The sequence below is a fragment of the Callorhinus ursinus genome, unplaced genomic scaffold (assembly GCF_003265705.2).
Source record: "Callorhinus ursinus isolate GAN/ISIS: 27379988/994484 unplaced genomic scaffold, GSC_fseal_2.0 scaffold20, whole genome shotgun sequence".
Lineage (NCBI taxonomy): Eukaryota > Metazoa > Chordata > Mammalia > Carnivora > Otariidae > Callorhinus > Callorhinus ursinus.
In genome coordinates this window covers 22,895,575-22,919,929 of record NW_027397082.1, presented here as the reverse complement: position 1 = coordinate 22,919,929, position 24,355 = coordinate 22,895,575, and the positions used below count along the sequence as shown (strand labels likewise).

The window sequence follows — 24,355 nt, the reverse complement described above, 5'->3', positions numbered from 1 at the left end:
AGAGAGAACGAGAGAGGGAACACAAGCAGGGGGAGTGGGAGAGGGAGAAAGAGGCTTCATGCAGAGTATGGAGCCCCAGGCGGGGCTCGATCCCAGGACCCCGGGATCATGACCTGAGCCGAAGGCAGATGCTTAACGACTGAGCCACCCAGGCGCCCCAAGCTTCCACCTTTTAATCATTCCCCCCACATTATATTTTAGACATCAAAGAAATAAACACCTAAGACAAGCCTAGGCTTTCATTCCCAAGACCCCTTTCTGCATGGGCGGACACAGAAGCTAGCTTTGACCACTTTTCCTGTCACTCCACGAGACCTTGAAAAGGTTCCCACCAGAGGCCCGAGTACCATTAAGACAGACATCAGAGCCCAGCAAACACTCTGAACTTGTCTGTCTAATGCCCATCTCCAAATCTCCATATGCTCATTCTTCTCCCGGATGAGAAAAATCACTCATTCTGTTCAGCTTTTACTATGGGCCAAGATGCCCCCCTTACAACTCTGTGAGGACGTTCTACTGTTATCCCCATTTTACAGACAAAGAATTGAGTTACAGGAAAGTGAAGCAATTCATCCAAGTTCACAAGTGCCTTCTGGACACTGTCCCCAGATAGTGAGTGTGGTACTACAGCCATGCTCCCCACCACACCAAGCTGCCCCCACCTTTATTTTCATCCCCAATTCCTTCTTACCTCCTGGTCCCCAAAAGGCACTGTCCCCACAATACAGCCAAGGGAATTAGTTATTAGGGAGCCGAATTCTGAGCAAACATACAAGTATCTCAAAAAGTTGATGTTTACCAAAGTACTTCATTGATGAAATACTGCACTTACTATTTAAAGTATTTGCACTTGAATAAAGCATCAAATTAATTAAAAGTCCATATTAAAATGCATTAAAAGTAGGCATTTTAGTTAGCTCTGCACTCATTCTTAGGTCATCTTAGATGTCCCCAAATCTTACTCTCCCCCAGCTGGAATTCAGAGTGAGGAAAACATTTCTTATCAGCATCAATGTTACCTCTGTGAGGCAGCTCTGGGAGGTACCCTGGGGGGCCTCTCAAGGGGCACAGTGGGTGTTCCTTCCACTTGTGGGGGGCCTGGGCTACGACTTCTGGTAACCTCAGGGACTTCATTATCCTGCAGCAAAAGAGATGAGAAAGAAAAGGGGAAGTTACATTAAGCAACAAGCATAATCGGACACCATTATCCCAAGAGCCTCTCAGTCCCCCTCAGGCTTCGGCTAAAGGTCATTCACAAACTGAGAATGAATCCAGCAACACCAGGTCAGCTTTCCATTGACGCCTACAGGCACTGAGGAGACAAGGAAGCCCAAATTATCATTAATGGTCCTTGTTACTCAGAGTGCCCTCTGCGGGCCATCAAATCAGCATCACCTGAGAGCTTGTGAGAAATGCTGGCTCTCAAGCTCCTCCTCAGACCTGCTTGATCAGAACCTGCATATTAACAAGATCCTAGGTAATTCTTAGGCACATTAAAGGGTGAGAAGCCTGCTCTATATGACCAGATAGAGCTGGAGAAATTTTATTTTTAAACCGAAGTCCCTTTTTCGGACAGCAGAACCGTGAGTGGTTCTCAGTCGTGGGGTAATTAACAGAAGCTGCTCACTGGCGGGGTGGCCCACCCCCAGGACCCTATCTCAGGGAGTCTCCTGCGTTGGCAGTGACCCCTCCTGCTCATCCCAGCCACTGGTCACTGGATCAGAATAGACACCCTGACCAAACTGGGCTTCAGCTAGGGCAGCAGCTCACCCTCTCCTCAGAGGCCTTGTGGCTCTCAGGGGACTATTTGCCACCATACACGTGGAGGAGCAGCAAAGGCCAGCGTCCAGAGAGAGAAGAAAGCAGACATGCCCAGGGAAGAAGAGACGAAAGAGCATGTGGCCCTGGGGATACACGGAGCAGTGGCCTTGGCTCCGCCATTTCTCACTGCTCCTGATCCAAGCCCCAAAATGTGATCTCAAGCCCCAGATTCCCTGAGAGTCATCCCGCTCCTTCTCACAGATGCCCTTTGGGCTTAACCAGTCAGAGCGAATTTCTATTTCTCCCTCCCTCCCTCCCTCTCTCCTTTCTCCCTTCCCTCCTTTCCTTCCTTCCTTCCTCCCTCCCTCCCTTTTTATTGAGGTAAAATTCACATAACATAAAATTAACCATTTAAAGTGAACAATTCAGTGGCATTTAGTACTTTCACAATATTGTACAACCACCACCTCTATCTAGTCCCCAAACATTTCATCATCCCCAAAGGAAACAGTACTCCCCGTTTCCCCCTCCCCCAAGCCTCTGGGAACCCCCAAATCGGTATTCTGTCTCTCTGATGCTACCTATTCTGGATAGTTCACATAAATGGAATCCTATATTATGTCACCTTTCTTGTCTGGCTTCTTTCACCTGGATTTCTACTTCCTGCAGTGGAATGACCCCTCGGACAAGAAAAACGGGGGTGGGGTCCCCAGCCCTCACCTCATTGTCCCCCTCCATCCCGCTGCTCACACTGAGGAGGCTCCGGGTGCTGGATCGGTTACTCGTACTGCCTGAAGGGTACAAACAAAATTAGCCGGACTGTGGATTCTCTCAGGCTAAAATAAAATGCAGGACTCTAGCACTTACTTATTTTTACTGATAGAAACAAAACATAAGCTGTGAATATGGGATCTTCAAAATGCTGCCATCTTATACCATTTTATTAGTGTTCAGTTTTTCTTTCAGCATAAAATGAAATGGTTCACCTTTTTATTACTTTTTTTATTTTTTTGCTTTATAGCCACCGTTTACTGAGGGCTTACCACACATTACATGCTTTAAAAACATGACTACACTTAATCCCTGTGAAAATCCTATCTGATATTAGTGCTCTGGTTTAACAGACAAGGAAGCAGAGATGCTCTATTTCTTACTTGTTCAGCGGTATTTCTAAAATCCGCAAACATCTTGTTGAAGTTTTTTACTTATTTAGGAATTAGAGCAAGCATGTAATCACACACACACACACATATATACCTTCCAAAAAGGGGCCAGTTTTTTTTTTTAAGATTTTATTTATTTATTCGACAGAAAGAGACACAGCGAGAGAGGGAACACAAGCAGGGGGAGTGGGAGAGGGAGAAGCAGGCTTCCCGCGGAGCAGGGAGCCCGATGTGGGGCTCGAGCCCAGAACCCTGGGATCATGACCTGAGCCGAAGGCAGATGCTTAACTGGCTGAGCCACCCAGGCGCCCCAGTAAGAGGCCAGTTTGATACAGACAAAATACAAAACACAAACTCCAAAGCATAATTTATGCTCACAGTAGGAACTATGATTGTGTGAGTTTAGGTGCTCAAGGCATTTGAATTGGGAATGTATCACCTACCTGTCTTACTAGAACAGCACTATCCAATAGAACTTTCTGGAAAGGTTCTATTGTATACTATCCAATATGGTAGCTACTGCATACCAGGAACTGAGGAACTAAATTTAAATTTTTTAGTTTTAATTAACTTCATTTTAAATAGCCACATATGGCTAGTAGCTACCATACTGGATAGCACAGAATTAGAACAAGATCAATTATGTGATGATCCAGGAGCAAAAAAAAGAATAAAGTTGGTCAACTAAGGCCAAAAAAATTGACTTTAATTTACCACTGTCGCCACTAGCAGTATTGCCAGATCTTAGGTTTACTGAATTTCCTCTTAAAACAGCTTCTCATCTTATTAGTTTATAAGTAAAGAGTCTTAGTTTCAACTTTATTATGCTACCAACTTTGACCTAATTAATTCAGATGTGAGCTGAAATAGAGCAATTTAAGATTATAATTTTGGATTATTTCTTGGGGTAGATTTTTACATTTAAAATAATATATCAAAATACTTAATAAGCCAGGGGATTCAGAGTGTTATTTTAAGGAGCACATGACCCTTTTCCTTTGTATTCAGTTACCCATACATAACAATGTCCACTTGTCCAGAATGTCCCCAGCCCACTCCTATGCACAAAGCAAAAACCTCAGGCTCCAATGCTCAGGACAAATGCTATGGAAACCTTTCCAGATTCCCCCAGTGGAAGTAACCCCTCCAGCCCATGGGCTCCCAGTCCTGTAGAGCCAAGTCTCTGTCATTCACCATTCTTCATCCCACCCCCTCACAGTGAACCAGCCTCCTTCCGAAGGTTATCTGCTGGGAGAGAGCAAAAAGCTGTCCTGGCTCCAGCACCCTAGAAACTCACACTCACCAGCTCCCATTGTGCCTTCCCTAGGTGTTCCTAAATCTTTAACCCCCAGAGTTTGGCTTTGAACCTTGGCTCCCTGGTTCATCTGCCCTGACCTTCTCCCTCCCCAGGCTGACTTGCTTACGCCCATCCCCTCTGGATTGCATGGTTGGGAGGAGGCTCTGGCCCCCATCATCTTCCCTCTTGCCAGGGGGGAGGAGGGCAGTGCCTACCTCTTCCAGGCCTCTGTCACCAGGAAAGAAGATCAGACAAGCATCTAACTCATGCTAGTTTTATATCTTCTCTACTCCATTACAAGCCACCTGAAGACCGGCTCCATTTCTTTTTCATCTTTGTATCCCCAGTGTACACTCTTGCTCAGAATACACAGAGCAATCTTCAAATATTTGGTGGATAAATGAATGAGGGGGGGAAAAAGTGACCAAATATAATATGACCCTTAAGAAACATGGACCCGACAGTCTACGAAAAGGTTAAAAGTCTCTGTAATAAAACCTGTGTTCCGTTAAACATAACATTAATAATCTTAACTAAAATCTTAGTTATGAACAGATTTAACCTGCATCTGTTTTTCTGTGGTTCCCAAGAGATGACAGCTGCACCATAATACAGATAGTGCTATCTTCAGGGTGTGACCCTGGCAGATAAAGGGCAGTTGGTAGATCAGGGCTGGGCCAGCTTCACTCTGTCTCCCTGCCCTGGGGACTATACCTATTTGGAAGGCAGTATGTGCCGATGGTTAAGTGCACAGCAAGATCTGGATGTGAATCCCAGCCAGACCTTCTGCCTACTTGGCCTGTGACCCAGGGCCCAACCTCTCTCAATGTCCGTTTCCTGATCTAGAACTCCCAGCATTGTTGCACAGAATGGGTTAGGTCACATAGACACATGCTTGGCACAGGGCCTGCAAGATGAAGCAGCTACCACCACTTCATCAGCCCCAAGATCCATTAGTGACCCCCAGACCTTCACCTCCCAGGACCCATGGGTCTGAATAGGCCCTTCCATCCCTCCTTCCAGGCTTAGCTATGTAGCTTGCTCTTCAATATGACAAGAGTGAGTGTGATGCGAGGTAAAGCATGACAAGCACTTGCACATTGGGGTCTACCCTTCTGGAATGTTCCCTTTCTGGATTTTGTTACCGTATAAGAAGTTCAGGCTACTGACTTAGAGGCCATATGTGGAGAGGCCCGAAGGATGACAGACCATCTAGGATGGTCCCCGCCCATGCCAAGCCTATAGCTGATGACACGCGCAGGAGTGACCCCAACTGACCCACACGGAGCGGAGATGAACCATCTCCACTGAGTCTTGCCCAAGTGCAGAATCAGGTATAAATAAATGGTTGTTTCAAGCCACTGTGTTTTGGGGTGGTTTGTTACACAGCAATAGAAAACTGAAACTGTATAGCAGGGACTGGATGCAGGCAACAGCCACAGAGTAGAGTACAATCCACTGGTCTGACACTTAATAACATTTTCTGACCAGATGAGCTAGTTGTTCCTGGGCAATAAACCATTGCCCGAAGTAAGAAGCACAGTTTATGCTTTTCATTCTCTTTTCACCTCAAAGTAAAACATACACATAAAATCACTTAAATTAATCTGAACCTGAAATGAGTACTTTCCATTTATCTTGTTAAATTTCCCCTCCTCTCTGCCCCGGAATGCCCTGCCCTCACCCCGAGAAGATCTATACCACATCTCTCCTCTACCACACATCCGAGAGACAGGCCACCTGCCTTGTGCTTTCTCAGCCACCAGGGATCACTAGGAAAAGCTCTCCCATTTCTGAACTTGCCAGAATTCTCCAAATTGCCTCAAGAGGGTTTTGGATACACATTACCACCCCTATTATGGAAGGAGAAGTTTTCTCCTCTGCCCACATCCTCTGTGGTGATGTGACAGGCTTTGGGTCTGTTTCAACCAGTAATAGTGAGTGGCGGGAACATGAACCTGAGAGAAAATCTGGGCCTGCTCCCACCTTGGCTTCACTGGCTGTGTGACCTTGCACAAAACTCTTTCCTGCTCTGGATGATAAATACCCAATCTCTAAAGTAAGAAGGGAGACTAGTGCCGCGGTTCTTGACCTAAGTCCACAGACAGGCAGCCCTGTGTGTATATGTATGTACACAAGCCCGTGCACTTCTCTGGGAAGCACATTCAGAGAATAGATCAGATTCTCAAACGGTCTGTGATGCAGAAAAGATTGAGAACCCCTGTGTTTAGATGACTTTCCTGTCCTCATATCCATCTGGAGGTTCTCTGCCTGACATTTAAGGAGCCACGAGTCCTGAAATGCAGTCCTGAGTCTCCTACTCCTTCATTGCTCTCCTCGCTGTTTTGATAACACTAAACTGTATGAAAGAAGGGAAACTCAATCTATTCTGCCGGTGAAGCAGGTGCGTCTGAGGTCCGCCAGGCCCGCCCTGGATACGAAAACAAAGCCCGCACCTCCTGCATGTCCATCAGCAGGTGTTGTCTATTGCAGTCAGACTCTATCAAGCTTTCAACCAAAATGTCTCCCACATTTCCTAACTGGATTCTCAACTCGTCCATAAAGTTGGAATTCTCAAATGTAAGTCCATTGTTTTCTAATGTTTCTGACTTTGGCCCTTTCCTTCCCCTTACCATGGCTGAAGAAGCGGAAAGGATAGTGGTTGAGAATCCGGGCCCTGGATCCAGGCTGCCCGAGTTCAAATCCTGATACCACCACTTACTAGCTGTTTAACCCAGGGCAAGGCACTAAGAGTCCAGTTTCCTCCTCAGTAAATACAGGTGATGGTGCCTATCCCAGAGAGTTATTGTGAGAATTAAATCAGAGAATCTATAGAACAGGCTTAGCATATAGTAAATGCTCAATAAATGTTAACTAGTGTTATTAGTAGGCTTTTCTACTTATAAAAGGAACGGTGTAATAAATTATTACACAACCTGGCTTCAGGGGATATTGATATAAAGGATCTTTGGCCCTCTAAAAAAAGATAAACTGCACAGGCTAAATGTCCCCCATTTCTTACATCCCCCCAAACCCAGCAGATCCCAGTTGGACCTGCTGGGTTTGTGAGCCCCCGAAACCTGCTGCGCTTACAGTAGAGACTGGTCCCAAAGCCCAATGGCACCAGCGGAAATGCAGATGTGAAGGCAAGCCCCCGGCCCTGCTCACTTGCTGTGCTGGAAGTACTATCTGTTTTCCAGTCTCCTCGCCTTAGCTCCATCCTTGGGGGGAAGATGCTTTTCCTGGGGCCGCTCTCATAGACTCCAAACTCCACTTTCCCAGGCAGGTGCTGTGAGTGCCGAATCGGGACCGTGATCTCCAAGTCTAGAATTAGAAGAAAGAGAGATAAGCTTCAAGGCACCTGACCGCGACCCGCCAAACTGCTCGGCTCCTTCTCCACCTGCCTCCCAGGCCTGAACCTGGAGGATGTCTGGCACGGAAGGGCAGGGCGTGGGAAGGGGGAGGGAGCCCTGCCCAATTCAACACTGAAACTCCACAGACTCCTGTGTGGCCATCACTGTGTGACAGAGAAGAGGTCAGAGGCACGTTGAGAAAGCCTGACAAATGCTCCCACATCAGGCAGAGAGCCCGCGATCAGGGAAAGGTCTGGGGCCTGCAGCTCTGCGACCCCCCAGCTGTGCGACATGGATGACTTCCCTATTGGAGGGGGACTCATGAGCGCTGTTGATCCTACTAACTGGTTATCCTGTGCACCAAGCAGAGTTCTGTGAGCTTCCCAACCCCCATGAAATAAATACTATTATCATCATTCCCAACAGAAACTAGTTGCAGAGAAGTGAAGTAGCACATGGCTGGTAAGTGGGACAGCTGGGATTTGAACCCAGGCTCCAGAGTCCAGGTTCCTAACCACTACTCATACGGCCTCTGAATCCCTCAACAAATGATGGGTACTGGGTGCATGGTCTGCAACTGACAGCAACGGCCCAGAGAGCTAATGAAAGGAGGTCCATCAGCCCCATAAAAGATTTTGAGACTTGCAAGGCTGACCAGTGGCTTTGGAGCTGAGAGATTATTCCTTCACTCTGCAGAGCATTAAACTGGTCTCTTGACTGGCTTAGTTTAGCCCTGCCTAGGAGTTGGTCTTTAGTCCTCCCTAGATTTCCACTCCCTGGGTTCTAGACTGAGCAGAACAAAATATCTGTGGAGGCCCATACCCCACTTCCTCCCCCGGGAAAGTGTGAACACCAGTGAGCTCGTGTGACAGGGCTCCCGTGATGCCGGAAACGTTCCCAAGCCCGGGGGGCAGGGCCCCTGGGAGAGAGAGGTGTGAGCTCCGTGTACTTTCAGGCAGTGTGCTCTTATTTTCATGGTACCACTCCCTCCGGTGCCTCTCCTCTGCTGCGGGATGGGTATGGCCAGGGCTTTGGGGAGTCCAGGGGCAGAGGTGGCTCTGCGTGCCAAAGCCAGGGTCTGCCCAAGAACGGCGAATGGGGAGACTACAACCATAGGAAAGAGGAAGTTCGAGGACAGGGCAGACTGAGCCTGTGGGAAACACTCCACACAGAGGACCTTGCAAAGCTGGACTGTGGTTTACGTGGACCTCACACGTGCCTCACCCTAGAGACGGGTTCCAAGCGCAGTGTTTGGTCCTAGTATTAAACCAGCTTTCTAGGTCTCTGTGTGACACGGATCTTTCTCACAGCCTCAGGCTCGCCTCATTACAACGCAGCAGGGCAGCAACCACCAGAGCCTGGAACCACCTGCATGTGGGTGTGGGCCCAGAGTGGCTCAGGGCCCAAACAGGCGTCATCCTTTCATTTTATTTTTTTCCCTCAGCTTTGACCTAGTATTTTTTTTTAAACAACAGTCTCTTAAAGGGAGGTTCCAATCTGCTTTAATTCACTTCAGTGTGGCAATTTTCTACCCTCAACCAGTTCTATGAGGAAGGAAAGTAAAATACACATGAAAAAAAAAATTGGGAGTCAAAAGTTCAAAAAATCAAGTAGAGCCAGTCTAAATGTCTACCAAATCCTGATATTCCTGGAAGAAAGAAAAAATGCCAGGAATAGTAATCAGCATTATATCTTACAGTACTTTTCCCGGAGCGTGTCTCCATGGGTCATTATACCTCCTCTGAACTTCACTTCTTCCCTGTGAAGTTGGTAAGTCAGGTACAAGCATGGGTGAAGAAACTGAGGCACAATGTGATTAAAGGGACTGTCCTGGATCGTAAAGTGATGCAGTGATTGGAGTGGAGGGATGGGAGCCCAGGCTGCCTGGCACCCGGCCTGCTCCTCCTGGTTCTGCCCCAGATGAACCCCAGACATACCCAGAACACAAATACAGACTGTCTTCTTTGGGGGTGTTCAACAAGTCACGGGCCATGCCAGCCCCTCTGATCTATACCATCAATGTTCTGCACCATCCCAGCAAGAACAAGACAACCCGCCAAGGCTGAAGAAAAACTAGCACATTATTATGAACGGAATCTTACTTTTTAATTATCATTGGTGTTCTAAATTAAAGGAAAATAGTCATCGTTTTTCTTTTCTAAGGCAAATGAGATTTCTAAATAAACAGAGTCAGCCCTTCTGTTTAGAATGGGTTCTGTTCCTAGAAAAGGTCTTTTAAGCAGAAATGCCATTTGTTAACCCTAATTTTCCTACAGATTGATGTTACCCTGTGTCAATGGTTTCTAAATGTTTTTCTTTTTTCTTTTTTTTTTTTGGCGGGGGGGGGGGGGACCAGAGTTCTTTTTTTTTTTAGATTGTATTTATTTATTTGAGAAAGAGAAAGAGAGAGAGATTGAAAGAACAAGTGGGAGGAGGGGCAGAGGGAGAAGCAGACTCCCCACTGAGCAGGGAGCCTGATGCAGGGCTCGACCCCAAGACCCTGGGATCATGCCTTGAGCCGCGGGCAGACACTTAACCAACTGAACCACCCAGGAGCCCGGGGAAGCAGAATTCTTTCATCTGGTGAAAACAGAAGCTCAATGTGGAGAGATTTTTTTTTTTTTTTAAAGGAGCTGCAATGGTCAAAGCAGAGTGGGTTGCCCTAAACCTGTCACAATCCTAACCTCTTCCCCCACTTCCCCCTACCCCACCCCCAGTGCCTACCCTTTACTCCCACGAGCACACATAGGCAGCACTGAGGCTACTCAGTGTGAAATAGCCCATTACAAGTTAGTATGCCACTAAATACATAATCGAGTTTTATGGAGTTAAATAATATGCCATATTTAGTCAACCATAAATGATGCCCACTCTTTGGCAGGTGATCTGATGCCCTTGGGCCTCACCATGTAGTATATGGTCCAACTTCCAAACTGCCTGAGGCTTTCTCTGGTAACTAGATGATAAGCACCACCCCCCACCCCCAATGGGCCTCCCCCGGACACGGGAGCTGGTGAAGAAACGCCCCAGCTCTCTGGCCCCTTCCATGGTGCTGTCCATTGACTCCCAGAGCCTCCAGAGACAAGCTCCAGTCTCCACAGTGGTAACTGCACCTTCCTGGCCACCTCTCTTTCCCTCTCTCACTTCCCCACTCCCCCTGTGTTCCTGGGATCATCTCCCACCATTTGCTCTCAAATCCTTGTTGGGGAAGAAAAAGTTCTAGAAATGGATCATGGTAATGGTTGCCTGATATTGTGGATGTATTTAACGCCACTGAATTGTACACTTAGGCCCAATGATAAATTTTATGTTATGGGTATTTTACCACAATAAAAAACAAAAACAAGGGGCATCTGAGTGGGGCAGTCAGTTAAGTGTCTGACTCTTGGTTTCAGCTCAGGGCCTTGATCTCAGGGTTTTGAGATCCAGCCCCACATTGGGCTTTGCACTGAGCACGGAGTCGGCTTGGAACTCTCTCCCCCATTCCCTTTGCCTCTCCCCCCTGTGTTCTCTCTCTCTCTCTCTCTAATAAATCTTTAAAAAAAAATGAAAATGAAAGGAACCATCTTGGTGCTGATGGGTAGAACATTCTCTCTCTGGTGGATTGTGTGTGGTCCCCAGTTGTTCTTGTTTAGTGTCAAATTAGATATGGTTTAATCTTCTAATAGTTAGGACAGTAATTAAAGCCCCTAATGTAAAAAGTAAAAATACTTAACACCTCCCCATAAAACCTAGTCAGAGGGTCTTCTTGAAGAGTAGAGGGGAAGGGAAGCAAGGGCATTTAACCATGTTCCTTTGAAAAAATGTAGACCTTGACCATTCTAGTGAAGAGACACTGGTGGGTATCGCTTATTCAGAGCCTGATTAGCTTTGGCTGAACTTTGTATAATGTTCCAAAACCCAGGATTCCAGGGCTGGACCCTGGATGGCGAGTCCCAGCCCAGTGCACGCATCCTGGGACGCCCTGCCTGAGAGGACACCAGCTGCTGGATGGGTGGGTGGTCTGTACACAGTGCTTCCATGTGCCAGGCACTGTGCGAGACCCCAGCTAGCCCCTAACTTGTTCAATCCTCACAGAAACCCTAGTGGGGGAGGCACTTTTATTTGTGCCACTTCGCAGATGAGGACCGAGGCTCAGTTGGGGGACTTACCTTGCCCATGGTTCCCAGCTAATTAGGGGTGAGCAGTGGCTAGGAACTTGACCCCAACCCTGATGGCCCAAGGGCCCATGACTGTACCCTTTACTCCTCAGCACATGTGTGTGTCTTGCTTCAATATCTCCACCGGTTGGGTGGTAAAGGTGTGATGACACCCAGTGGGCTCAGTTCTAGAGCCCTGGCTGCCCAGTACTCATAACTCCAACACTACAACTCTCTGGCCTTCAAATACTCATGCACCACCAAATCACAGCTTTTTTGAGGCTGCCTATGTGTCAAAGCATGAAATGTTTCATTTAATCAAGGCTTCTATCTTTGGGTTCATGTGCTCTAGTTTTAAAAGGCACCTCGTCCCTTTTCCCACCTAGAACCTATTGTCTGACCCTAAGATGACTATGCAGATCTTGAACCAGATTTTTTGCCTTCAGCCAGGAGGGCAAACACGTGTGAGCTTGGGTGGTGGAAGCATACATTTAAGATCTAGTCACCCAAGCAGACATCTTAGGATGAACTCTCTGACCTTCTGCCATGGTTATAACCTCTGGATGCACCTTTTCCCAAACGGTCAAAATCACTAATATTCAGTAGGCTAGTACCATATGCAAAATACTGTGTTAGGCATTGTGGGGCAGGCTCTAGCTGGGAAAATCAGACCTACACAAGTAAAAGACTAACTCATAAACTACCTAACGGTGAAGATCATGCCTTATGGGTCTCTGTCTGGCAGAGAACCTGGCACTCAGTTAAGTGTTTGTGGAATGAATGAATGGTGTTACCAAACGTTTTATTCCAACAGAGACTCCTTGAGCCCAATCAGTGTACTGTCCTACACGCTGGGGGCTCAGCAGAGCGCAGAACAGACAAGCTCTTGCCCTCATGGTGGCGGCAGGGAGATGGGCCAGAAGATAACCATGAGAGTAGGCACATAAGGTAATTCCAGTCTGTGATATGTGAAAACAACGGGAGCAAAGGCACAGTGAGTCGTGAAGGATCGCTCTGGAGAGAATGTGGAGGCCTCTCTGAGGAGGAGAACTTACAGCCAAACTTTGAAGGCGGAAAGAGCCAGTCAGTGAAGACATGGGAAAAGTGGAGGGGGGACAAAGGCCCGGGGGGGGGCTGCTCTTGACTTGTTAGAGGAACAATAAAGGAGTCCTTTGGGACTAGAGCACGGGGTTGAAGGGGAAAGTGGAGGTGAGCTCAGGGGTGAGACCACGTAGGGCCTCTCAGGCCACAGTGAGGAGTGTGATTTTACTCTGGGTGGGACCAGAGCCCCTGGAGGGTTTTGAGCAAGGGACTGGCATGATCTGATTTTTTATTTTTAAAAGGTCATTGGCTGCAGTTTGGAGGATTAACTGTAGAAAAGGGAGAGTGGACACGGGGCGACAACTGAAGAGACTCCTCATTCATCCAGGAAGAGATGATGGTGGCCTGCCTGCAGCTGTGGCAGGGGAAACAGAAATAATCAGATTTAAGATGCATTTTGGAGGCAGAACCTCTGGGAATTGATAGTTTGAATACAGGAATGAAGTAATAGCAATCAGAGGCACAAAAGAGAAGTGCCGGGTGAATGGAAGGGACAGTAGGTCCTATAAGTGCTCAAGTGGGGAAGGAGTGCAGTGGCCCAGGAAGGCCTTGTCGAGCAGAAGCTGCCGGGCTGGGTCTTCCAGCCCACGAATTTTCATACAGGTGAGAAAGAAAAGGCATGAGCAAGGGGCCTGTGGAAGGAAGATGTCATTTTTATTTTTTTTATTTTCATTTATTTTTTTAAAGATTTTATTTATTTAATTGACAGAGAGAGAGAGACAGCGAGAGAGGGAACACAAGCAGGGGGAGTGGGAGACGGAGAAGCAGGCTTCCCGCCGAGCAGGGAGCCCGATGCGGGGCTCGATCCCAGGACCCTGGGATCATGACCTGAGCTTAAGGCAGTCGCTTAACCAACTGAGCCACCCAGGCGCCCCAGGAAGATGTCATTTTTAAAGTCTGGGGTGTCACCTGCCTAGCCAGGGTCATGAGAAGTCAGGCTATTGATGGTAGCTGAAGACAGACTACGGAAGTTATACATAAACTTAGTCCTTCATTTAATGGGGCTCTACTCAAGATCCGAGAGCTTCTGAAAGCCTTTTATTGCCAGCTCTACTTGGTATAAGCTGGCCAAAATAAATCACAGAGACCCACCATGCTGGAGGTTCTTGGTGGAAATATGCGATGTTGGCAAATGCCCCTCACTGCTCAGGGCTAGGGGTGCTGAGAGGCCTCGTCCTCAGTGTACACAATTGGAATATATGGCCCTGCTTTGGGCCCCCACTGCACATGGCAGGAGCCCTGCTACACCTGAGTCCTGGCTTCTGAAGCACTGTGTGGTGCGGACACCAATGATATGCTTCCCTGCTTCAGTCAGAAACAGACACTATGTGCATGAGTTTTCTCCTGTCTCTGCTCAAAACACATGTCTTCCTAAATGCCCAGGGGAGAGTCAGGTGCCTGGGGAAAAAGTCTTATCATCCTCTTTGAGTGAAGGGATGGGAGATGCAGAGGTGAATCCATTCATTCACTTGCTGACATGTCCTATGTGCCTGGTACTAGAGATACAGAATAAACAAGACAGGGGCTCCTGGGTGGCTCATTCGGGTAAGCGTCTGACTCTTGGTTTCGGCTCAGGTCATGATCTCAGGGTTGTGGGCTGGAGCTCCGCACAGGGCTCTGCACTGAGCGAGGAGCCTGCTTAGGATTCTCTCTCTCCCTCTCTATCTCTGTCCTCCGACGCCCCGCACACTCTCTTTCTCTCAAAAAAAAAAAAAAAAAAAAAAAAAGGAACAAACAAAACAAAGCCATTGCCCAAAAGAACCTCACAGTACAGTGGGGTACCCAGATCTGTAAACAGGGTAACAGGCAAGCACTCTGCCCACGCAGGCCACAGCAGAAAGGAGAGTTAGGGACAATGGATCATAGCAGCCCCCCCCAATGCAGCACCCCCAAAAGCTACATACCTGCTTGCTTTCCTGATTTTTGCTTCTCCCTCTGTCTTCGGGTGATGCTGTCCCTTAGCCGTTTAAGATTTTCCTGGAAAAAAATTTAGTTCATTTTAAAAGTATATACGAGAAATATACCCTCCAGGCATTAAGAGTTTCTTTCAGATTTTATGCTGTTTACAAGATACATCCCATTGCAATAACATCTCCAACATGCAAATGAAGCTGAGTGCATTTGTAATCGGCCCCCAGAGAAATTCAAGTACTCTTAGAAGTTGTGCCTGAAGAGAAGACCCCTTTCATACAACAAAGCGTCTCCCCACCCCTCTGGTTCCCAGCTCCTTCCCAGCCTTATAAGCCCCTGCCCTCCTCCTTGTAGGCTCCTTTAGCCAAGCCAGTCCTGTACACGTTCACAAACGCTCCAGGCACATATCTGCCCGAGACTGGGTTTTCCTGCCATTCCTCTGACCATGAGGGGGAGGATTCCTCCCCATGAGTCTGTTTCAGGTCTTGGTCAAGGTCCACCTTCCCCCTTAAACCTCTCCAGACTGCTCCGTTGTGCAGCCTGCTCCACCTGGCGCTGAGCTATGCTGCCGGGCCCAGTGCATTTGTGCATGTGTGTGGCTTTGGGGAGGGTGTGTTGTCTCTTCAGAGAGACCGTGCACTCTCAAAGGGCAAGACACGAGGCCGTATAGCTTTCTGAAAGCCTGCAGTCGGGTCTATCAGTCATTAAACAAATGTTGAATAGACATGTGAGGGTTGAAATTTGTTGCTATTTTAGTCAGTAACAACTACCTCAAGGTGTCTGAACATCCGAGAGAAAATGCCCCAAGGACTAACGTCTAGACATCGAGAAGGGTCCCATGGGGGAGCCACGGAGCCCAGACGGGGAGGGGTGTTTGGGCCGTGACTACAGCTGAGACTGAGCTTGTCCAGGAAGCAGCAGGAAACACTGGAAGGCGTGGGCTGGGCACAGCTTTAAGGTCTGACAGACTGGAGGCGGGAGGAGTCGGCAGCAAGGAGATCCACCTAGACACTATGTGGCAGGCACATGACGGTGACAGAAGCTGGCCCCAGGGGAATGGAAAGGAAGGAGCAGATGCAAGAGGAAGAATCACAGAGCAGGACCAGGCAAGACATGCAGCTGGCTGGATATGGGGGACTGAGGGAGAAGAGCCCAAGGGATAGAAAGTCTCTGGAAGTGTCTGGAAGGTAACAGTGTGGTGAACAGAAATAGGGAGCCAGGAAAGGGAAGCAGCCTCCAGGTACAGTTTGTTGCTGGACATGCTGCGAGTCATGGACACCTCAGCCGGACACACCCAGCTGGTGGCTGCAAGGTGGGACTGGAAAGGGGACATGGACTCAAGAAGGACCTGAAGGGACCCTGGGTGGTGCCTACTCACAGGAGGGGAAGTGAAGGAGACAGAGAAGTGGACAGACGCGTGGAGGAAAGGGAAGATGGGGCAGCCTGTGGAACGGTCTTCACACCCACTGGTCCCTGGATGGGGGATGCTCTAGAAATACCAAGAGGCTCTTGGGGCACAGAGTAGTGTCAGCTCCCATGGGCTGGGATTGCCTGCTATGTCAAATATGAGCCCCCATTGTCTGCCACACCCAGGAGTTCTGGGCAAGTTCGTGGGACCAGGAGAAGCCTCTTGGATACAGATGGAGACGGAGCGCTAACATTTGTTATGCGTTTACTGGGTGCCGGGCATGCCGAGTCCTTTACGTGGTTTACACTGTCCAGTGTTCACCCTTCACATTTGAGGTGGGAAACAGAGGTAGAGAGAGGCCGAGGTCATTCAGCCCCAAGTGACAGAACAAGGATGTAACTCGGGCTGCCTGGCCCCGGAGCCTGCTCTTAGGGACTGCACAACATGGGCACATGACCTGGTCAGGAGAAAGAACACTGTTGTTTGCCCAGGGCCAGGCTGTCCCGGGAGGACAGAGGCGGGCCAGCAGAGCAGGGGACCCTCTTGCAGGGAGCACTAAGAAGGCAGAAAGTGTAGCGAAGGGAGCACAGGCTCTGGCGTGAGAAAGGGTTCCTCTGAATCCTGACTCTCTACCACTCCGAGCCTCAGTAGTCTGTAGAATGGGAACAATGGTACTTCTCTTGCATGCATGCTAGAAGCAGCAGAAGAGATTAGGTCCATTCAACGCTGAGCATTGTCAGTAGACTGCTGGCACAGCTGGACAGATGCTGCTCGATGACTCACTTCCCCACTCGTCACCACTCTGAGACAGGACTCCAATCTCAGCAGTAGGTGGGTGCTGCTCCCACTGCCTCTCCCCCCAACGGCAGGTGTGTCAGGTCTTCTGAGGACAGAGGTTAGAAGACACACCATGGGGAGGTGGAGAGAAAAAGCAACCATTCTGGTCCTGCCTTGCCCTCCGCTTAATGGGTAAGTGGTCTTGGATATGTCTCCTAACACCCTAGGCACAGCTTCCTCTTTCTAATATGAAGGAGTTGGACCAAGGAATATGCTTCCTAAGGTCAAGTTTGAGTTCTCTGGATTGCTTTAAATTATGCACAGAGTACACGTGTGGAGTTATATAGATTCTTACAAAAATAACAGGAGTCTTGGGCGCGTGGGTGGCTCAGTCGGTTAAGCGTCTACCTTCAGCTCAGGTCATGATCTTAGGGTCCTTGGATCGAGCCCTACGTCGGGCTCCCTGCTCAGCGGGGGAGTCTGCTTCTCCCTCTCCCTCTGCTGCTCCCTCTGCTCGTTCTCTCCCTCTAGCTCTCTCAAATAAATAAATAAATAAAAATCTTTAAAAAACAAAACAAAACAGGAGTCTCCTCTAGGAGCCTTGTCCTCCAATTCCAGTCTCCTGAGTGGTCACGCTTGGGATGGCCATGGCGTAGCCTCCCCTGACCTCTGCCTCCGCCTTTGTATACATGCCTACAGAAATACAGTTTGCGTGTGAGTGTGCTCTGACTTGGGTGGTTTTAGGTCTGTGACGTGTTTTGTTGTCTTAATCCTATTTCTTGGGAACTGTCCAAGTTCTCTGAGTTCAAAGGTGTGACAGTTCTGTGGGAGTGTTGGCACTACGAGTAGAGAGAAGGGCTCTGAGAAGAAAACAAGCTGGAAAGCCAAAGTATAGGGCCACGTGCAGAGGGAAGTGGCAGCTGAAAAATTAGGGTTGACAGGTGAGTCTTTGTTCCTGATCTCTAGCCTCACGACAACCAGCAAAGCCATCCAGCTCTCAGCCCGGGGGTCGCATGGGTACAGACGACAGGCGACAGACATACACACGCAACGATTCACAGTGACACTCAAAACACCAGTCATGGGCCTGGCCACAGGTGCTCCGTTAGGGCAGCACACAAGACAGTGCAGACCCCGCCCTCCCTTCTGCCTGGTGGAGAAACGGACCTGAAACACACCAGACAGAGTCGGTTACCTGCTGGAAGCGGAAGGACTCCGACCGCCTCTTCTGGTTGAGCTGCCACTCTTTGAAGTGGAGCACAGCCTCATCAACGTTGACGATGCCCAGCTTCACCTGCTCCTGGAGCGTGATCAGCTGCCGCTGGCCTGGCGTTTTCATCCCAGCAAAAGGGTCATATATACTCGACTGGGGCCTGTCCCTCCACGGTCGGACGGGAGGCTCTGGAAAGGATGCCAAAACTCAGGGTGACAGCTCCCTGACCGGGGAGGGCAGGCAGATGAGTGGGGTTAATGAGGTCAGTCATGAGCTCAAGAGGACGGGTCTCAAAAGAACAATTACACGTGGAATGAAGATGGGGGGCATATGACATCGAATCAGAGAGGGGGAAGCAGCGAATAATTTCAAAGCCTGTTATGCTAGAGTAGACAAGGCCACAGCATTTTAGGAGGTAAGAACAGCATCCACTGGGCAAGTCAACAGAATCCCCCAAATCTGAATGATTGGGAGGCCATTAGACTAGCATTTCTCCACTGAGACATTATTGACGTCTTGGACTGGAGAGTTCTTTGTTGTTGGGGGGCCGTCTTGTATGCTGTAGGATTTGTAGCCTCATCCCTGGCCTCTACCCACTAGCATCCCCTACCTCAGCTGTGGCAACCAAAAACATCCCAGACATTGCAAAGCGTCCTTTGGGAGGCAGTGCAGGGAAAGGAGAAATCACCTCCAGTTGAGAACCACTGCTTTAGACTAAAATCCACTCCCAGAAAATAATATATGGGAAATTCTAGGAAGGATGCTTTTCCCAACACACTCCAGCCCTTTACTGTCCTCCCTGCCTCCAAGCTGCATGGGCACCATGACTGTGGACCCATGGGCATGAAATGTCCAAAAAGACTAGAATGTCAATGGAACCATGATCTAGCTCCAATGTCACCAGGCATAGATTAGGTGCTGGGTCCCAAGTGGCTCTCCTTGGGTTGTTCCTCTGCCAACCTCTCCTCTACATGACAAATTCATGGTTCTCTGCTTTGAAGATTCTCAGGAAATATGAAGGCAACCCCTCTCTTTCTCCAGGCTGTGACTCCACTAAGTTCTGTGGAGAATGAGTTCCTTGCAGACGTGATGGGGCCATTGGGCTTGTGAGGACAACTTGACATTTTACTGCTCATTTCACGTAGGGCTATCTCTGATTCTAAATTTCTCTAGCAGGACCCCCATGGGCATTGTGATTCAGGGAGAGAGCAAGAAGAAGAAAGAGAGATGACTTCAAAGTTCATTTGTCATTCTTCCCAAGCATTCACTCATCTGTCTATCCACACCCACAAACCTTTCTCCCAGATTTGCCTTCTTCAAGGCTGTCTTTAATTGTGCTGGAAGACAGGGTGTGGGGAGAAAACAAAATGCATATGCCAACCAATTCCACTCTCCTACTACCTAAGTCCTTGGGATGCCTTCTAAAGCCTAGATGGTGTCATGTCTCCTTTTCAAAAGAATCATCAATGGGATAACATTGAATATCTCTCTTTAGCACAAGGAAGTTAATCAAGAAAAAAGGAGTGCTTATCTCCTCATACTTCCTCAGTCTTTTGAGGAGGAAGAAAAATGTTACTCAACCGCAAGCAAAATGTCTCTTAAATAAAAGCTGAACGAAAGTGTCGTTTACCTAGTACAGATAGGGTACGTAAATAGCATGGTAGGGCTGTATCGTTAGGTAAAGCCTGGGTGCCAGGCTACCCACTTTCATCCTGTTGGCACCAATCTTACTATTTACACTGTTTTGTGTGCTGTCGCAGACACGTTCTGGTGTGTTCGTGTTCTCAGTATGATCAATTTGTACACTATTCTAGGGAGCCCCGATCTCTTCCCCTCTCCCCTTACCATCAGTACAGCACCACCTAAGGGGTCCCCTGGGCCTCTCTGTGTTTCAGTGCTAAGGAGACGTTACACCTGCAAATCATTGAAACATGAACACTTCTACCACCCAGAAGTTCAGGTCATACAAAAGGAAGCTGAGCACATGGGGCTTACCTTTCCTGATGCTCTCTGAGGAAACGTAAAAATTCCCAGGCCGCTCCTGACTTTTTTCTGCAAAAACTATGAGATAAAGAATATTCTAGGTAAAAGCCAAATCAGATTTGTTTTTCCAAAGGGCTTTATAATATTTTAGATATTTACTGGAAAAATTATCAAAATCTTTTACAAAAACGGAAATGAAGGATCACATTTTGGACCACTGTATGCAGTTCTGTAAGTCACAACTCCAGTAGGAGGCAATGAAGGTGCCAAAGGTCAGGGGATTATGGGATGAAGACAGCCCAAACAGACAAGGTCTCAATGCCAGAAAGACAAAGCCAGCCAGAGGACACGATGGATCATTAAAGGAAAGGGTAATGTGAACAAGGACGTGAGCTGGGCCCTGGAATACCCGAACACCTTGAAGCTGGAGAATGAAAGGAAGTGCCACTCAACACGTCAACAGGTGCCATAAAACAGAACTCAGAGCAGTGGGGCAGATACAATGCGTGCACTGCTCCAAAGGGACTTAGATGAAGTCAGTTGTGAGCAACGGACCCAGCAAAGCTAACAGGAAAAACAGAGAAGTGACAGATGCTTACTTGGGGGTAGGAATGCATAGTGATTAAGGTTCCCTGGGGACAATACTCCCCGGATTCAAATCCTGCCTTGGCCACTTAGGAGCCATGTGATCTTGGACAAGAGGCTTGGCCTGTCTCTGCCTCAGTTTTCTTATCTATAGAATGATGATGAATACCTCCCTCCCTGGGTTGTTGTGATGATTACATGAGTTAATATATGGAAAGTGCTTAGAATGGTGCCTGGCACAAGGAAGCACTCAACATTAGCGAAAACTTGAGGTGGATGCCAAGAGCGCAGCAGTACTTGGGCATGCCAGTTAGCACAACTGATAATCTGCACGGTGCTCTACAGTTTATAAATGTATTCTCCCATCTGACCCTCACAATCAGGCTCTGCAGAGTATATTAGGTATTATTATGATACATGCACTGATGTATATGTGTATCATTATGAGACCCATTTTACAGATGAGGAAAGGAAAGCTAAAGGGTGAAATGACTGACCTCATGTCCCAGGCTGGGAGATGCAAAGGCTGGGACATGAACCCAGGGGCTCTGGCCTCCAGACCACTGCCCTTTTTGTCATCCCCTGCCTCTCTTTTCTTTGCTTCCCCAGTTGCCTAGCCAAGTCCTTTGGGGATCTTTAGGAATCACTCATGCCCCTGTCCTAGCTCCCCACAGTGAGCCATAACACTAACGTTCTCTCCTTCCCTCCTGCCATTTAGGAATTATCAATATATATTCACATGCTTCTTCATTTGGGTTCCCTTAGAAGCAGCCCTGGGGACAAGGATCCAGGTGCATGGGGTCAATGTGGGGAGTGATGGAGGTGAGACAGGGAAGTGGATAAAGCCATACAGGTGGGTATCCAGCAAGTTACTGGGGGGGGGCAAGCTGGGGAGCTCTGGAAAGCAGTGCAGAACACGCAGCTTGGGGTTCTCCCAGCAGAAGGGCAGGGATGCTCAGCCACCAGCCCATCCATCACTGGTTGCCGGGGCTCAGGGGTGCTAACCCCCCAACCCTTCCAGCCTGCCTCGCAAAAGGGCAGAGGAGGCTCTGGCTGCCAGAGAAAGCAGTCAGACTAAGAAACGTGGGTCCTGACAGGCAGGGTGCAGCCAGTGGGCACAGAAATATACAGAGCTGGGGGATGAGGGCAGGGCATCAATAGTGTCTGCTACACACGCCGAAGGAGATGCTCCCCAGGGGAATGGCAAACCACAAGCATGGAGAGTACTGGCTATCCATAATGTCCCCCAGCTGTATTCCTACACAGTGCAGGATTTGCCAGGTTTAACAAACCAAGGCAAAAACTAAAAGAAAAAAAATGCAATATTTGAGAAAGAAATTATTTGCTGTTTGTCTGAAATTCACATGTACCTGGTCACCCTGTACCTGGGGCTCTGGTTGAGGGCTACCTTCCCCAATTTGTGATCGCCTTTTGTCACACCTTCCACAACCTTCTTATGCTATTAAAAATGGGATGGGGATCAGGTGCACAGTTCTGACAATTCTTAGCTCTTATAGTATTTAGAATCCTATCAATACAATCGAGTCCTAAAAAAGAGCAAAACTGACAATGCATCAGCATCTAACTGATCTCCCAGGGACCACTATGAAGAAGTCAAACCCAGCTCTCACCAACTTGTATCAGTGTAGGTAGGTAGACAGCCTAGCATAGTGGCTGAAAGCTGGGACTGTGGAGTCGGATGCCCTGAGTTCAAATCCTGGCTCTGCTACGTGGTAATAGTGACCTCTGTAAGTCTCCGTTTTCCTCATCTGTACAATGGGGATGATAACAGCCCTTACCTAATACGTTATTGCAAAGACTAAACGACATGTTCCAGATAGAGTACTCTTGGTAGGTTTCAATAAATGTTAGCCATTAAAAATTAATAATAATAATATTTCAGGAAATAAAAATTTACCAGGGTTCTTGCCATTTGGAGTAGAGGTAAGTTTTTATATTGCACATGAATGCATCCAGGAAAGCCAGAACTGAATGTGATCATGGCCCATGGGCCAGCTCCAAAATCTGCCCCGAGCTCTAACCCCATCTCCTGGGGCTGGTTGGGGACCATTCAGAAGGGGACAGTCTCTGAGCAATGGTTCAGAAGTTAAGAGGATCTAGGGAATTCCTGCTGAGAAGCCCCGAACACCCCACTGAACATCATTCCCTGCCATACTTGCCTTTAGAAATGTATGGCTCATTGTCAGGCAGGTGGTGAGTGCCAGGAGCACTGGCCTCTGGCCTGGGCACCGGGACAGGGGGTCTGTTGGCCAGGTCCACATTAAAGGTCTCGTCGTCATCCACCGTGTGATACACATCTTCTTCCTGACCACCATGGTGTAGCTCCCTCTCCAAACTGGCCATTCCCATGCTGTTACCTAGAAACACAGAGAAAGGCGTCAGAAAGCAGTGACCAAGCAAACTGGTGACTGACAGTCATAAGAACAGAGAGAGTGACCATAACTTATTTGTCCAGGACCGCCCTTTGGCAAAGACCTTCCCCTATATCATCTCCTGTATGATCTACTGAGAACCCCACTCGAAGCAACTGAGAAAACGCTGTTGTCAACTTCATTTGCCACCCATCAATGCAGCAAAAGGCAGCGAGCACTAGGCTCTATCATCTTAATTTTATTGCTGGGATTCAGTTATTCATCCCACTGGGACTAGAGGAAAGAGAGCATAGCCTCCAAAGCCGAAGGACACTTGGAACCACTGCCGCGGTGCCTGGGCAGCGGCGTGAGGGGGGCCGGGAGTTCTCCCCACCAATGGCTCCAGCATCCTCATCGAGTCCTCCCCACCAACGGCTCCAGCATCCTCATCGAGTCCTCCCCACCAACGGCTCCAGCATCCTCATCGAGTCCTCCCCACCAATGGCTCCAGCATCCTCATCCTCCCCATCAAAATGACCACAGCAAATCCTTGCTGTGGACTTCCTCTGTGCCAAGTGCTATCCCAAGTATATTACCCGCGTTACCCCCTTTGACAATCTAACGACACTGTGGAATAACTACAATCATTATTCTCATTTTGTAAATGAAGAAACTGGGGCCTTGGGGGATTAAATAACTTGCCCAAAGTTACGTTGAGCCAGACTGGCATCCAGGAAAGCTGGCTCCAGAACTTGTCTCAACCTCCATGCTCTACTGCTTTTTTTGCAACCTTTGCCCCCACTCTGCCCTCCATCAACCAGAAAGATTTAGGACAGAAGCTTGCCGCTCCCACTCTGTCCCTGGGGTCCCACAGCCATAAGGTTTTCCCTGCCCCCTTCCTGGTGATCTGTGCTGGGACCCGAGTGTAGGGTCCCCTTGGCTTTGAGAATCTCAGCAGACCCGTCTGTATGCCATTGCCCCTCATACACATGAGTTGTGGTGACCTCGGGCACATCATATAACCTCTCTGAGCCTGATTTCCCTCTGAGACCTACTCACAGGAGAACTGTGAGGACAAAATGTGACGGTAGAGGAATAGCATGCAGCTTGGCCTACACATAGTAGGTGTTCTCCTCTCACTTCCTTATCCCCAGCACGATGCATTCAACGGATCTTTATTAAATGCCTGTTTGAAGACATTTCTCCAAAGAAGACATCCAAATGGCCAACAGGCACATGAAAAAGTGCTCAACATCGCTCGGCATCAGGGAAATCCAAATCAAAACCTCAAT

The 24,355-nt window shown here is 48.4% G+C and overlaps 1 protein-coding gene across 4 annotated transcripts in view; it reads right to left on the bottom strand.

The window, feature by feature from the left end:
* The window catches only part of PIK3AP1 (phosphoinositide-3-kinase adaptor protein 1), a 126,730-nt gene that overhangs the window by 10,736 nt on the left and 91,639 nt on the right, over positions 1-24,355 (bottom strand). For 3 of the 4 annotated variants that reach the window (XM_025881169.2, XM_025881168.2, XM_025881167.2), the window contains exons 10-16: positions 22,872-23,069; positions 20,119-20,184; positions 18,106-18,311; positions 14,719-14,791; positions 7,390-7,545; positions 2,482-2,552; positions 1,020-1,138 (exon numbers count right to left, since the gene is read on the bottom strand). In XM_025881169.2, the coding sequence (XP_025736954.1) occupies positions 1,020-1,138; positions 2,482-2,552; positions 7,390-7,545; positions 14,719-14,791; positions 18,106-18,311; positions 20,119-20,184; positions 22,872-23,069 (889 nt within the window). Of the gene's footprint in view, positions 1-1,019; positions 1,139-2,481; positions 2,553-2,585; positions 4,170-7,389; positions 7,546-14,718; positions 14,792-18,105; positions 18,312-20,118; positions 20,185-22,871; positions 23,070-24,355 lie in introns of those variants that run through there. The other variant, XM_073904385.1, reaches the window with a different exon arrangement.